At 41.3% G+C, this 13,693-nt stretch overlaps 1 protein-coding gene across 4 annotated transcripts in view; it reads right to left on the bottom strand.

The window, feature by feature from the left end:
• Nucleotides 1–13,693, bottom strand: part of LOC115367672 (alpha-1,6-mannosylglycoprotein 6-beta-N-acetylglucosaminyltransferase B-like) — a 145,033-nt gene that overhangs the window by 123,457 nt on the left and 7,883 nt on the right. For 3 of the 4 annotated variants that reach the window (XM_030063547.1, XM_030063529.1, XM_030063538.1), the window contains exon 2: nt 13,388–13,500. The exons of the other annotated variant lie outside the window; for it this stretch is intronic. In XM_030063547.1, the coding sequence (XP_029919407.1) occupies nt 13,388–13,500 (113 nt within the window). The remainder of the gene's footprint in view (nt 1–13,387; nt 13,501–13,693) is intronic. 4 annotated transcript variants of the gene reach the window in all.

Below are 13,693 nucleotides of genomic sequence, written 5' to 3'. Positions count from 1 at the left end.
CTCTTCTGTCTATACAGTTTTTCTCTGTCCCCCAAAGACATGTGTCATTTTCTCCTCACAGCATTTCCTGAAATAGCGACAAAGCTTTCATGGGCATGCATCGCTACATAAGCACCATATCCAACAAAGCACTTTGGATACAGTAGAGCATATATGGCATTTTCTACGCCACTATCTACAATCAGTGAGGGTGACATATTTTATTTATGGTGGCTTATTCATGCAGTTCTCGCATCAGCTTAGTGCTGCTTTCCACCCATTTGTACCAGGGGCCATTTCATTTTGATTCTGCATTGCTGTTACGATGTGGTATGTCAACTTTGTAGAAGTCACTAATCCTCTTTAGCAGTGTTTCTTTAATTGTGATGCAAGGCATTTTTCACAAGGGTCCCGTTGTGACAGGGGCACTTGCATGTTTTGAGTGTCCATGAGTCCGTTTAATTAGACATTAAGCCATTTTTACACATAAACATGTCATTGCCAAATTATTTGGAATGCCTTTGTGTATTTACCATGAACCAATGCAACTAGTCAAGTCTTAATGTTTGCACTATAGTGTAGTCTTGTCAGGCTTTCTCCTTCATACAGAGTAAAAAGCATGGAGGAGGGTCACCTGATTATTGTGGAACAAGAGAGGGAGCAAATAAGACTCACTCAGTGTCCTCTCATTGGTCTTTCCAGTTTGTCCTTTCAAATTTGACCAGGAAAGTACAATTTGTTATGATTGTCCCAATCATTTGTACAAGTCTCTTCAATAGCATGATTAATTATGGGCCTCTGACAGCTCCATATTTTAACCACTTGTTTTTATCTTCCCTTGTCCAAGGGGAAAATGTATTCTGAAACAGAAACCCCAAAATTCTCTCCATACGGTAAAAAACAAAGTCCAAGGAAAAAGAGGAGTTTCGTCAAGGCTAGTTAATTTAAGACCTCATTTCCCACAAACCTCTTTCACAAAAAGCGTGTTGCCACTTGTTCAACCTCTTGTCCTTGGAATGATTCTGCATGTGTGTTTTCATCTTTTGCTTTGCTGAGGAAGATAAACATATTTGAGATGATTTTATCATCATCTGTTATTTCATTCCATCGTCTTAAAACTCCTTTACAGTGGCTCAAAATGTAGAGCACCTACCACATAATACAAAAGCTAAGCTGCAGCGGCCCGAGTTCAAATCCAGCCTAGAACCTTTGTGGCATGTCGTCCTCTCTCTCTCGCTCTCTCTCGCTCTCTCTACTTTCCTGTCTCTCTTTACTGTAAATAAAGCCCCCAAAAAATAATCTTAAAAAATAAATAAATAGACTACTTCCAAACTTTGAGAGCTTCAGCTCGGTGTTGCCAATTCTCATGTGAGAAATAAACAATCTTGTCTTCAAAAACAAGCCCAAAACAAGCTCAATAAACATATTCTGTATTCAGAATTTAAAAAAGACAATGCTGCTACAGTGTTTCCGCTCTAATTTTATGCAGCTGTGGTGTGTTGGATGATAATTCTAGTTTTGTCCCATATCTGTCACTCTGTCTATGTTTGAAGTTGAGCTTCTAGTGCGAAAAATGTTTTAAAATCACAATATAATCATTACTTCTGAAACATCTGGACTACACATATTTTAGTTTTGGATAACAGTTAGACCAAATTACAATGTATACTTTAATTTCACATTTTCTTGCGGTGCTGGTAATTTCCTCACTGTTTTGGTGATACAGTAATGACTGAATGACAAAGGGAGCGCTATTTAGTCATTACACTGCTGGCTAAGTGAGAGTTCATAATAGATTTTTTTATAACAATACTGTGTGAGGCAGATATTGCATGGGGATCAATGGGAGGAGAGATTTTTTTAACAAGTGAATGTTTTTTCCATGTAACCATTTTTTTTTTTTTAAACAAACCCATAGAAAACAATTCCAACTCTCATTTTTTTTTTCAAGTGACATCGCCCAAAGTTACTTTTTATAAGTGGACATGGCAACAATGTTTTTGTTTTCAATTCTGGAAATACAGTGCCCTCTTCTATTCTGTGCTATAAAAAAATTCCCTTTTGGGCCATTAAAACAATGTAAAACTGATATGGAAAAATAAAAACATCATACTGAAAAACAGGTTACTCTATGTGTTGCCTTCTGTGTATTTACTCTGTCAATATTGATTTGTGGACCAAAATGCACAGAAATGACATTCAGCACTAAGGGCTTAAAACAAAACAGGAAGAGGACTGGTTGAAATATGGAAGTATGACATTATGGTGAATAAAAATACAAACAAGTTCAGGGAGCCTAACTGAAATGGAAACTTCTGCCGCTTTCCTACAGAAGTAAGAAAACAACATTCATAAATCCATAAATGTTTTGAATTGCACAAATCAAACTAAAACTAGCACTAAAACATCACCGTGCTGTATGTCCTGCAGTGTCTGGACAGAAATGGTCAGTTATTAAAAAAAAAAAAAATCATTGTATACAAAAATGTATTACTGATAGAAGATACGAAATGCAATTAATTCATGCTTGCAGTCTCCTTAGTGGTATAAGGAAGGGCATGGATGTTACCTTCAACCTCTTGAAGCAAACATTACATTAATCGACATTGCAAATAAGCTCTTGACTTACCTGCAGTAAGTCAAACTAAATCTTATCAAATTCATCAACAATGAGAAATGTCTAATGCTAGGTATCTGATATTGGTGAATGGCTAGCAGTATGTTACCATAGACAGAACCGTACAGGGAGGGAAGGCGGGACAGAGGCACTGGTGTGTGCATGCGCTTGTTTGTGTGTGCTAGGGAGAACAGGGCAGAGGAGTGTGTGTGTGTGTGTGTGTGTGTGTGTGAATGCGAGGTCAAGCAAGAGAAAAGGGAATAGTTAGTTGTGAGTGGAACTAATGAAGAAAATAAAGTTCTCACACAAGAAGTCGGCCCTGCCATTCTTTGGAATAAACTAAATAAAGAGGCGTCTTGGCATTTCAGTGCCTTTGTTATACCCAAACTGATTAAAAGTACATTTGCATATACAAGACAGGCAGGAGTAAAATAAATTAGGAAATTATTAAATTTTGGCAAAGACCACAGTATGACTTGTTGAGGGCTTGAATCTCAATGTTTAGGACTTGGGACTTCACTTGAACTTGTCAGTGTTGACTTATGACTCGACTTGCCCATCATGACTTGAGATTTGAGACGTGACAGAACAAAGACTTGGTCCCACCTCTGGTACCATCATCAGCCTGCTTGCCAGCAGAGACTGAATGTTCTCACCATGTCATCTATGAAACATGAATTCATTCATGGATTTATTTTCACATTTTAGCAGGAATGTTTTAGACAAGTTTTATCACATGACCACAGAGCAGTGTGAAACTTTTTTTTTTCCCAAGGACATCACTCGTGAATAAATTTTGGTGTCTTGCAGAATGTCACTGGCCATGTGTTATATTATATGGTCTTGCTTTGAAAGACTGTGCCCGACTAAAATTTTCATGCCAAAATTGGCACTGTTGCCATATTAGGTTGGCTCATTTACAGGTGTTATAATTACAGTAATTATGCAAATCGCTCAAAATGAATGTGGTAATACTGTGCTGACTGTATAATCCTACATGTAGCAGCCCTGCTCTACAAAAAATTGACAATTATATTTCTCATTTTCTCACACCAGCAACTAACTCTGTTTGTACCAGGGTTTAAATATATTTTTATGAGCATGTCAACACATTATCATTAGCACTGTGTATCGCCTATCCTTCTGACCATCCATCCACCTTTCCATCCATCTCGGGGCTTATTATTTGACACTGTTATACTGACAGTCAGACATCGTGACAGGGCAGTACTACTCCTCTGATGCCGTCTGAAACTGAAGGGTGCCTGCAGCTAACCACCTGAAACAGGGGTTCATTGTTCTCAGCCAAATCTGTCATTTTAAATATAGAGGAATGGTTCAAAAACTCTCACAACCTTTATTTTTTGCCTTTTCATTTCTCTTATACTTTACACTTTGTGTCAGATAATTGAATTCACTTTCCTTGCGGCGATCATTACTGTCACTTTTCAGACAAAGGTAGACTCATCTTCTTGGCTGCGGAGTGACTGCATTCAACGCAGGCAGGCAGTTGAGAGCAGGGAGAAAGTGTGTGTGTGTGTGTGTGTGTGCATGTGTGTGGGGGGGGCAGAAGGCAGGCAGAGGTAAGAACTGACGAAAGAAAAAAAACATGGCTACCATGCAATTATTCAGTCTCACATCACGCACTTAATATATTCATCTCAGAGGGAATGAAGGGAGGAGAGGAAGGAGGAAGAGCAGGAGGAGGAGGAGGAGAAAGAGGTGGGACAGAGATGGCTTGAGGAGAGAAATAATCTCAAGTTATGCTTGGTGTGCTTTTATGGCCTTATCAGCTCACACCAGTAAAGAAACCAGACAAACACAGCTGCCTTTTTTTTGTCAACACAGACACAATGCAATCGGTAGTCTTCCCAAAACTGTCAGGCAACAGAGGCCACGGGTTCGTAAACACCATTAGAGTATATCTGCAGAAAGGAGGCATGAACACGCTTGAGTATGACGTTATCAGGACCCGGGAAAATAACCTGGTTATAGCAGAGGAAACGATGAGCTAGCGACCTGTGGACAAAGCTTGATGCAGCCAAGGTAATTGAGACAGCATATTGGTAACCTTCCCAGAGACATAACCATGGGATGATGTGCGATGGAGAAATTTCTCATTTACAGCCGGGTAATAGCACTTATGTCAGAACAATGGCCCTCTCTACTTGGAAATTGGATAGGTTTTCTCATTAATATGTATTGCTGGCAGGAATGGGTGAAGGATGTAATAACACAGAGAATGGGCTGAAGTTTGCATAGAAGAGAAATGAAAAGATTGGGAGCGGAGTGCGGATGGTGGAAGTTTGTAAGAAAGATGCTATATTGTAATTTAAAATTTTCAACCTGCCTCCCTCCAGCTACTTAATCTTGTCTTCCAATTCAGAAATAATCAGTATTTCTGACCTGGATACACTTGAATATGTAGCTCTATTGCCCGATTCGGACCCCTTTGCCCCTAGCATCAACATACATCCTGGGTGAAGAGACAGCAATTACACATTAAAAACACAGAAAATACAGATGTCAGTACAAGCAGGAGACATTTAAGATCAGCCAAACTACTTCCAGACGTGATCAGAAATGCATTTGGATACATTTAACTATGAAATGTGAATGCAGTGTGTCTCCCCATAGGAATAAATGGAAATAAACTAATCCGCATGGATCCAGCCAGGAAATCACACAGAAAACAGCAGGTGGCAGGCAGCTTGGACAGTAATCGTCAAATATGGATGATCAGTATACTGGTGGATGGCAAACATGCAAGACAAGGCATTCGCTGCCAGTTTTAAAGTACACAGAGGAAGTGATGTGTCTAGCATTCTGTTTTGGAGGGAGAAGTAGAAATCAGATTTTGATGCATATACTGAAATGCATTTTAATAAATCATATAATACAGCTCTATCAACTCAAGACACACTGCAGACACCAGATGTATGTCAATGTGACTACACAAGGACAGTCGGACCCTTAGGTAACGAGTCCACCTAGGATTAGCTCTGCTGATGAATAGCTGCTCATCTAGCTTGCCACTGACATCATATCAAGAGAGAATTAACTGTGGACATCTCACTGACTTCTCCAGTCAGATCTGGACTTCAGCTAGCACCACCATGCACTTCCTGTTGCCCTCTTTACAGTCCGTGACCCTGGTTGGACTTCCTGACCTTGATGAAATATATAAATGAACGTTACATGCCTCACTTTCATCACTTCAAAAGCACTTTAAGCACAATCATGCCTGCATCACGGTGAGAGACTCTCAAGATGTATCAATTACCCAAATACGTGAACAAGAGACAGTATCAGACTTTTAAAAAAAAATCTAGAAGTTTATATTTAAGAGTGAGAATCCTGTTTGCAAAAATGGCCACGATAAAAATCTGGGCTAATAGAACTGATGTTGATGTTATGGTATTTTTGGAAAAATGTACAAATCTGAATTTAACTGTTATACCACTTTAATCAAAACCAAGGCTAAATACTTTGTATTTATTGAAGTATTTTAACTCAAAGTGGCAAAATGATTGAATCGCCAACAACACGTCCTATTCTTTTATGCGGAATGGCTTTGAGATCCACAATACAGCAGCTGGCTTTCAAGAGATAATGACTCTGCAGGGTATGAGTTTGTTTACTGTTTACAGTATTGTTATCCTTTATCATGAAATGGCCGTATGCTGGCTGACTTAAAGCAGCTTTCATCTGTGTGGCCACCAGACACACACCACTCACAAGAGCATGTTCGAGCTCCCGAATGCATTCATGACTCAGGCATACTGTCCAGGTTTGACAAATGTACAATCTGGCAACCCTAACATCGAATTAAGGGTGCAATAAATAGATATTTGAAAATAAATGTTTCATAACCATGGTGTGTTGACTGAGTACCCTTTCCCCTTTTCAGCATAGCTCTCTTTCACACTCATAGTTACACATATTCACACCTAGAAGCTGTTAAATACAGTCTTGTGTTGCTGCCTACTGAGCAGCTCCAATAGAGCAGTAGGGAGTTAAGTGTCGTTCTCAAGCACACTTCAGTGTTATTTAAGGAGGGTGCTGTTATTATAACATATTATGTAACTAACCAGCCAGATTCCAGTTTTGTGCCCATTTTGGAGCCTGTTTACCAGTCAGGGGATTTGCTCCAGCAAATTTGTGGTGATGACCTCATCTCTTTGGGGACTACGGCTGCCCTGCTAACTTGTGTACACTGTGACATTCTCACTCATGAGCAGGTAGGAGGATCTGCGATAGCTCTGATGGTGACCTCCCATGACTGACAATGTGGTCTGTCAAGACTCTCCAGCTCATTAACACACACGCACACGCACACGCACACGCACACGCACACGTTGCCATCTTTTCAGAAGACATTGTATTGACTTTATTGATCCTAGAGACTTATCCAAACCTCAACCCACTACCTGTCTAACCTTAACCTTAACCTTAACCTAACTCTAAAGTTAGCTTACCATTAAATCAAGTCTTTACCCAAATATTAATAATTTTCACCAAGGGGATTTGCTTTTTGTCCCCATAAGGGAGGCGAGTCCCCACAACATGACTATGTAAACAGATTTATGTCCCAACAATGTTAGTAATACCTGGTGCACGTGCGCGCACAGACGCACAGACACACACACACACACACCTATACATGTGAAAATCTTCATTCATTCCTTAACCTCTATCTGTATCACTTCATATCAGTAGCCTTAACCCTAAAAGCAATTTGTGCTTCTCCCCAGGCTTTGTGGTGTTAACGTTGCAGAGAGTACGCTCTGTCTCTGCAGACACTGGTCAGTTCATGGCTCTTGTGGTCAAAAAGGCTTGAGAGAACGGAGTTTGAGCCGTTGCCACAGTGATGCAGAACTGTTCACTTCCTGCATTTCTGTTAGAGAAGTCAATCACTGCCAGTCACTGCAGCGTAGCCTCTGTGATATTGTCCACGGTGTTCTCCTCTGCACATGCTGCAATTATGTAATATCGCTGCTGATGCTGTGTAGACCACAAGAAGTACGAATTAGCTTTTACATTAACTATCCAACTCTAAATCTAACTCTAACTAACCTTAACCTTGAGCCTCATCCAGGTCTAAATCTTAAAATGTTCAGAACTGAATCTAATATTCCATCCTAAAACACATTAACATTAAAAACAGGGTGATTTACATTACTTTTCTGGTCCCATTGTGTTGTTTTAGGGTGAAATCCCCTTTTCCTCTCAGCAAATTGGCCAAATGCGATGCATATAGAGAGCAGCTGCCGCTATAATGTCAAGCTAACAGGTTTAATGGGAGAAAAAATTACATGCTTCCTCTTCTGTGCTGGAGTTCTCCGGCATAGATGTTTGTTTAACATTGCCCTTACTGATTTATTTTTGACACTAAAACCTTAAGATCACTATTTTTTCTCAAGTAAAAAGGTGATTGTAGGTGAAAATAGCCCCCATTAATAACAGTGGATTCACTCTGGGCTAGTTAGCTGTGGAGTAACAAAAACTCAATCACAAAATGGACCTGGAAACGCAATGTATATCGCCAATCCAAAGCTGTAAGTTTCCCTCAAAATTTAATGCATACGTTTCTAAGATTTCCTCAATTTGGAGGATTTGCCTCATCCTATTTTTTGAAGCCACTTGGCCATGAAGACATACACTAGCACACACATACACACACACACACACACACACACACACATAAATTTTTCATACCTGCTTATTCCTAATCAGGGTCGCAGGGGGTTGGAATCTAATTCCAGCATGCATTGGGCAGAAACACAAACGCTCAACTCAGCCATTTCACATTATTAGCTGATGGTGTTATCCAGAGCGACGCACTTGCCCCACACGCATGCCTCCCACCCCCAAAACACCCACACCCACACACTCACAAACACACACGCACACACTCAAATTCCCCAGGCTAGAAGTGCAGTGACAAAGTGTACTCTCTCTGCGACTCCGCTGTAGCACCTAGCACCGGCGACATGCAGAAGAATGTCATGCCAGATTTGTTTGACAGGAAGTGATGGGAAGAGGAACATAACTGCAGGGAGTTTGTGATAGAGATGAACATCTACTGTGTGAAAAAAACATGAAGGGGGACCACAGAGTGTGTGTGGGTGTGTGATGTGCTCAACCGGTACCAGCTACTGCATACTGAAACACTGAAATGTACACAAGGGTGTTCAGTCATGCAATGTGTTTTAATCGAGGAAATGTTTATCCGCACGTGATGCAGTTCCTTCATCCTTATATAAGTGATGTTTCCCTTTAAAGTACAAGGAAACAGGAATGGCTGAGCTCATCTTAGGACACAGGTAAAAGTTTTTTTTTTGTTTGTTTGTTTTGTGTGGGGGGGGGGGGCCTTTGGGAGGATTACAGTATATTTTCTATACTGTACTGTATTATATCTGAATCATACAGTAATTAATTTGAAAAGCATTTGACAATACAATTGGCTGCTGTGCCTCTCCCAAGTTTTACTTTTTTAAGTGTGGAGATACGCCTGGTGGAGGTCTGCTCTCTTCCAGTTTGAGCATGTGGTTTTTGGCGCAACTCGCTTTCTGATTGATGGCATGGAAACTTCCAAAAAGAACATCACAGGACTGGATTTAATGCGAGTCAAACAGCCATTCGTCTCAGCTGCAGCTTGGATCTAAGCACAGCAGCATTTCTTGACAGAATGTTCTCTTTTTGGTGGTTATAACTCTTCCATTTAATAAATTGCACTCTTTGATTGACAGTATTCTCAAGAAGTTAGACCTACAGAAATGAGAGCATTGAGAAACTAAAATTTGAGGGAGAAATTTAAAAAAAAAAAAAAAAAAACAAGCTTCTCTCACATCAGGGACAGCTAGATGGTGAAAAAGCCCTGAATCTCTTCGCTAGAACAAACAGTGTGGTGAATATCATGCTTAGGGTAAAGAGACTATCACGGGTCCCTGTTATCAGGATGAACTGCAGGATAGGAATGAACTCCAGGGGGAGGGCTTTGATCAAGCTAACATCTCTCTTGTGTCTGATGTATCTTAATCTAGAGAGAACATTCTAGTTATTTACCTTTTTATCCCTCTTTTTCATCTGTGCCTTTCTTTGTTGGCACTATATACCCATAGAAATCTCATTCGCTTGCTCAATCTCCAATACACACACAAACTCACACCCATATATACTATTATAATGCAACCTTCTTTTCCCCCCTCTCTTTTATCATTTTCACTATTGTGCCTCTACCGTTCCATCTCTGGCTCACAGCTCTTGATGAGCTGGTGAGTCACTGAGGGGGACTGGGGGTAGGAGGGGGGGTTGAGTGAAAGCCCAACTCCGAACCTCCAGCGGAAGCTGATAATCCACGCAAGCGAGAGGTGGAAGGAGAAAGGAAATTCAGCTAATACCCAAACAATTGCTATCAGTGCAGCTCCCACTAAGGTGACAAAGCCCTGGGCAATTTTGACTGTTATTGTGTAGAAGCAACATGCAAATATTGGTGTAAAAATGACTATTGTCATAATACAAGATGGAATCCTGTGCATTTTCTTTATTTTTTGCAGAAAAGCATCTTGTCTGCTTAGTGTGTTCCTGTCAGCCTTGTTGTCAACACACTGGTGTATAGTGATTAGCCTTAACTGAGCTGCTGAATCAGACAGCCTCAATCAGCAACAAAGAAGGCTGTGTTACTGGATGGTCACCCACACATACAGAGGAACATGGAGAGTTACGAGACAGCAGAAATGGGCAACAGAGCATAGCACAAGGACAATTAGTATTGTTACAACAAGATCCCCCAACATCATTGGGGGAGCATTAACTTCTTTCACACATGCACCCTTTCCCGTGATTGTAACGAAGCATTTCCAATTAGAGGTCGTGTAAAAGAGAACAGAGGATGAAATATGAAAAGAAAGAAAAGAAAACTGCCTCTGGTGGTTTGCTGTGTCAAGGCCACGTAAGCTCTCTGTGAAAAGGTTTTGTTTTAAACGGAGAACAAAGCCATTATAACAGAGGAGCAAGCACACACAACATAATGAGAAGCATGAATTGGCAAAACTGCCTAAAGATTGACCGATACTGAAATAAGAGAGTCACAGCTGTCTGGGATAATTAAAGATTGGTTATGACAAAATAACCAGCCTCTTCCAATTATGGACAAAAAATGAGGGAAAATAACATAATTAGAAAAGTTTAATGGGGGAAAAAAAAAAATCACGATAAAAAGTGTGGCACCAACTGTATAATCTGGCTCAGCTTCGCCTGCCTGAACCTGAATCTGATGGATGAATAAATCTGGCAAAGTTGCATGATCTCACATGAATGTTCTGCCAAAAATCGCATGTATTTAATGAAAATGAAGAGCGGTTCTGTATGCGTGTGCATGTGTGTGTGTGGGTTAGTGTGTGTGTGTTTGTGTTTGCGTTTGTGCACGTCATATATCCATGACCATGAACATGTGTGTGATTTTTGTGCAGCATAGTTACTTTTGTGTATGTACATTTATTGATGTGTTATGAGTGTGACTGCCACTTTGGGTGTAGCACCAGTGTGGTGGGGTGTGTGTGCATGTGAGTGTGTGTGTGTATGTGCGTGTGTGTGCATGGCTCTGCAGGTGGTGCATGGAGGCTTAATGAAAGGGCCAGTTGTTTTGCAGTGCTGATTTGCAGACAGCAGATGGATTGGTCTCTCAGTCTCTCTGGTCTCAATCTTGTCCCGCATTGCTGCTGTCGCCCCATTTAACAGCCAATTTCCTGCCAGCTCATCACACACGCACACACACACACACACACACACACACACACACACTCGCACACAGGGAGGAGCAGCATGAGGTCATAGGACACACACTCACACAAAGGGATAAAGCAGGCTTAAGACAGCAGGGCACACACACACACACTGGGCTTTAGGTACACACATGCATGTAGCCTATGTGAATAAACATATAGACATTAGAGAGAGAGATATCCAGTATGTGCGCACACACACACACACACACACACACACACACACACACACACACACACACCCATACACACGCATGTGCACACACACAAAGTAAACTCCTGCTGGGCAGCATGGTTGGACACTATACAGTTTTTAATGAGCTTGCTCCAGATGTCTTCCCAGACTGCAGTGCATAAGAGGTTGATTAATCAAGCACGTTTTACTAAGAAACACTGACGCACACACACTCTCATCCTAATTTATCACACAAACACTGTAATCTCAATTTATCACAAACACAGTAATCCCAACCTGCCTCCACGTTTCTCTCTCTCTCTCTATCTCTCTCTCACACTCGCGCACACATCGCACTACTGTTTCAGTAGCTCTGCATTAAAGAAAGTCCGCTATTTTCTGCCTCCATTTTTAACAGTTCATTCTTCTCGCTGACAAATTGCAACACACACAAACACGCATACACACACACTCAACAAACATAGTGCATGAGCACATCTATACACCCACACAACTTCTGCATAGACGCGTACACGCACATGCACTCGCACAAACTGTTTTTCTTATTTTAACTCCAGCAGTTGTGGGAAGTGGTTGCCCTCCAGAAAATGACCCCTGACTTTTTCTCTTCACACCTTGTAGAGCAGCAGATTACAACGCCACACTTCCTTTTTCCTGCCTCACCATTGGCAGTCAGCCTTCACTCGGGGTCATGTGACATCTCTGGCTGGCCTGTGTGTTAATGACGTTTTGCTGGTGAGATATCGAGTTGCCCGCTGCAGGCTTCAGAGGCCATATAACACAGTTACAGCAACCGGTGGGCCACGGGCAGTGTCCGGTCTTGACCAGAATCTTGAAATGTGGAGAATGTGGTGATGGAATTTATTTCTATCTGAAGCTACTTGTTTATTAAAAACACATGGTTTCTACATGAGTTCTGTTGCCATTTTGAGAATATAATTAAACTATACATGGATTAATGCTGCTGACTGTTAATTGGAGGGGGGCAGGGTATTTTTTTGTACAATAGAGTCGCGAGAGCAAACACCCCATTAATCAAATATGCACTTTTGTACTGCTGGGAGGCTGGTCGTCATGTCAGTCCATTGATGGGTCAACAGTTAGGTCGAGGACGGCACCTCAAAAAATCTATTAGGTTGTCTGAATTTTGAATGACCCCATGAACTTTCACCACAAGCCACCAACCACCAGCAGCGCATTCAAAATAACTTGTTACATACCTTCAGATACACACACAGATTCCAACAGATACTAAATGCATCAAAAGAGAAAACAGGCTGCCAATAGCGCAGAAATCCTTGACCAGAGATACCGTACTAGCTACCTAACTAGCTGTCACTACATGGGAGCAGACAAACAAACCTTCATACTGGTTGTTTTCTTTACTTCAAGCCCAACCCACCATATAAATTCTCTTTTACAAGCATCTTGATTTACCTCTGGCCCTAAAAAGACCTACTTGACCCCGACTCCGGAAAAATCAGCTTTTCTAGCAAAGGTTAAACAAATATAATGTTTTACAAATGTGCCAGTCATGTTGGCTCTGTTAAGGCATTTGCATTTATATTCTGATTTCTTTGCCTTATCCTGATATTCCAAGCCATTTAACATGAGGTTTGCAGTGACAGGCAGTGCAGCTTTGACAAAGCAGCATGCGGCAGTGAGGCGCCAGCGGGACCATGGTGAATTATAGCATAGCGATATGCTGTGACATTACAGCATTTAAACTCAGTGAAGGAGCTGTTTATTCACATGCATTCGCGCACACACAAACACACACAAACACACACACACAGCGCATGTCAGTACCTTCTGTGCGGATGGTGAAGGGGGAGTCCCCCAGTCTCTTGGCCGAGAACTGCCCCCCCAGAGAGGTCATTAGAAAACACAGGCTGAAGAAGCCTATCCCCACCACGAATATCCTGCAACACAGGGGGAGAGGGGAGCACAGAGCGAACAGAGGAAAGAGGAGTTGAGACAGAGAAGAGACAGAAAGGTATGGAGATATTTTGTATGAGCAGTGACAAAATATGAAGAGGGGAGAAGAGCGGAATGCCAAGACATTTGTGGTCAGATAGAGGAGTGGATGAGAGGTAAGAGATGTGAAAAACAAAA

Source organism: Myripristis murdjan, chromosome 1 (genome assembly GCF_902150065.1).
Source record: "Myripristis murdjan chromosome 1, fMyrMur1.1, whole genome shotgun sequence".
Classification (NCBI taxonomy): Eukaryota; Metazoa; Chordata; class Actinopteri; order Holocentriformes; family Holocentridae; genus Myripristis; species Myripristis murdjan.
The sequence above is the reverse complement of the archived record's forward strand: the minus strand, read 5'-3'. Positions and strand labels throughout refer to the sequence as shown.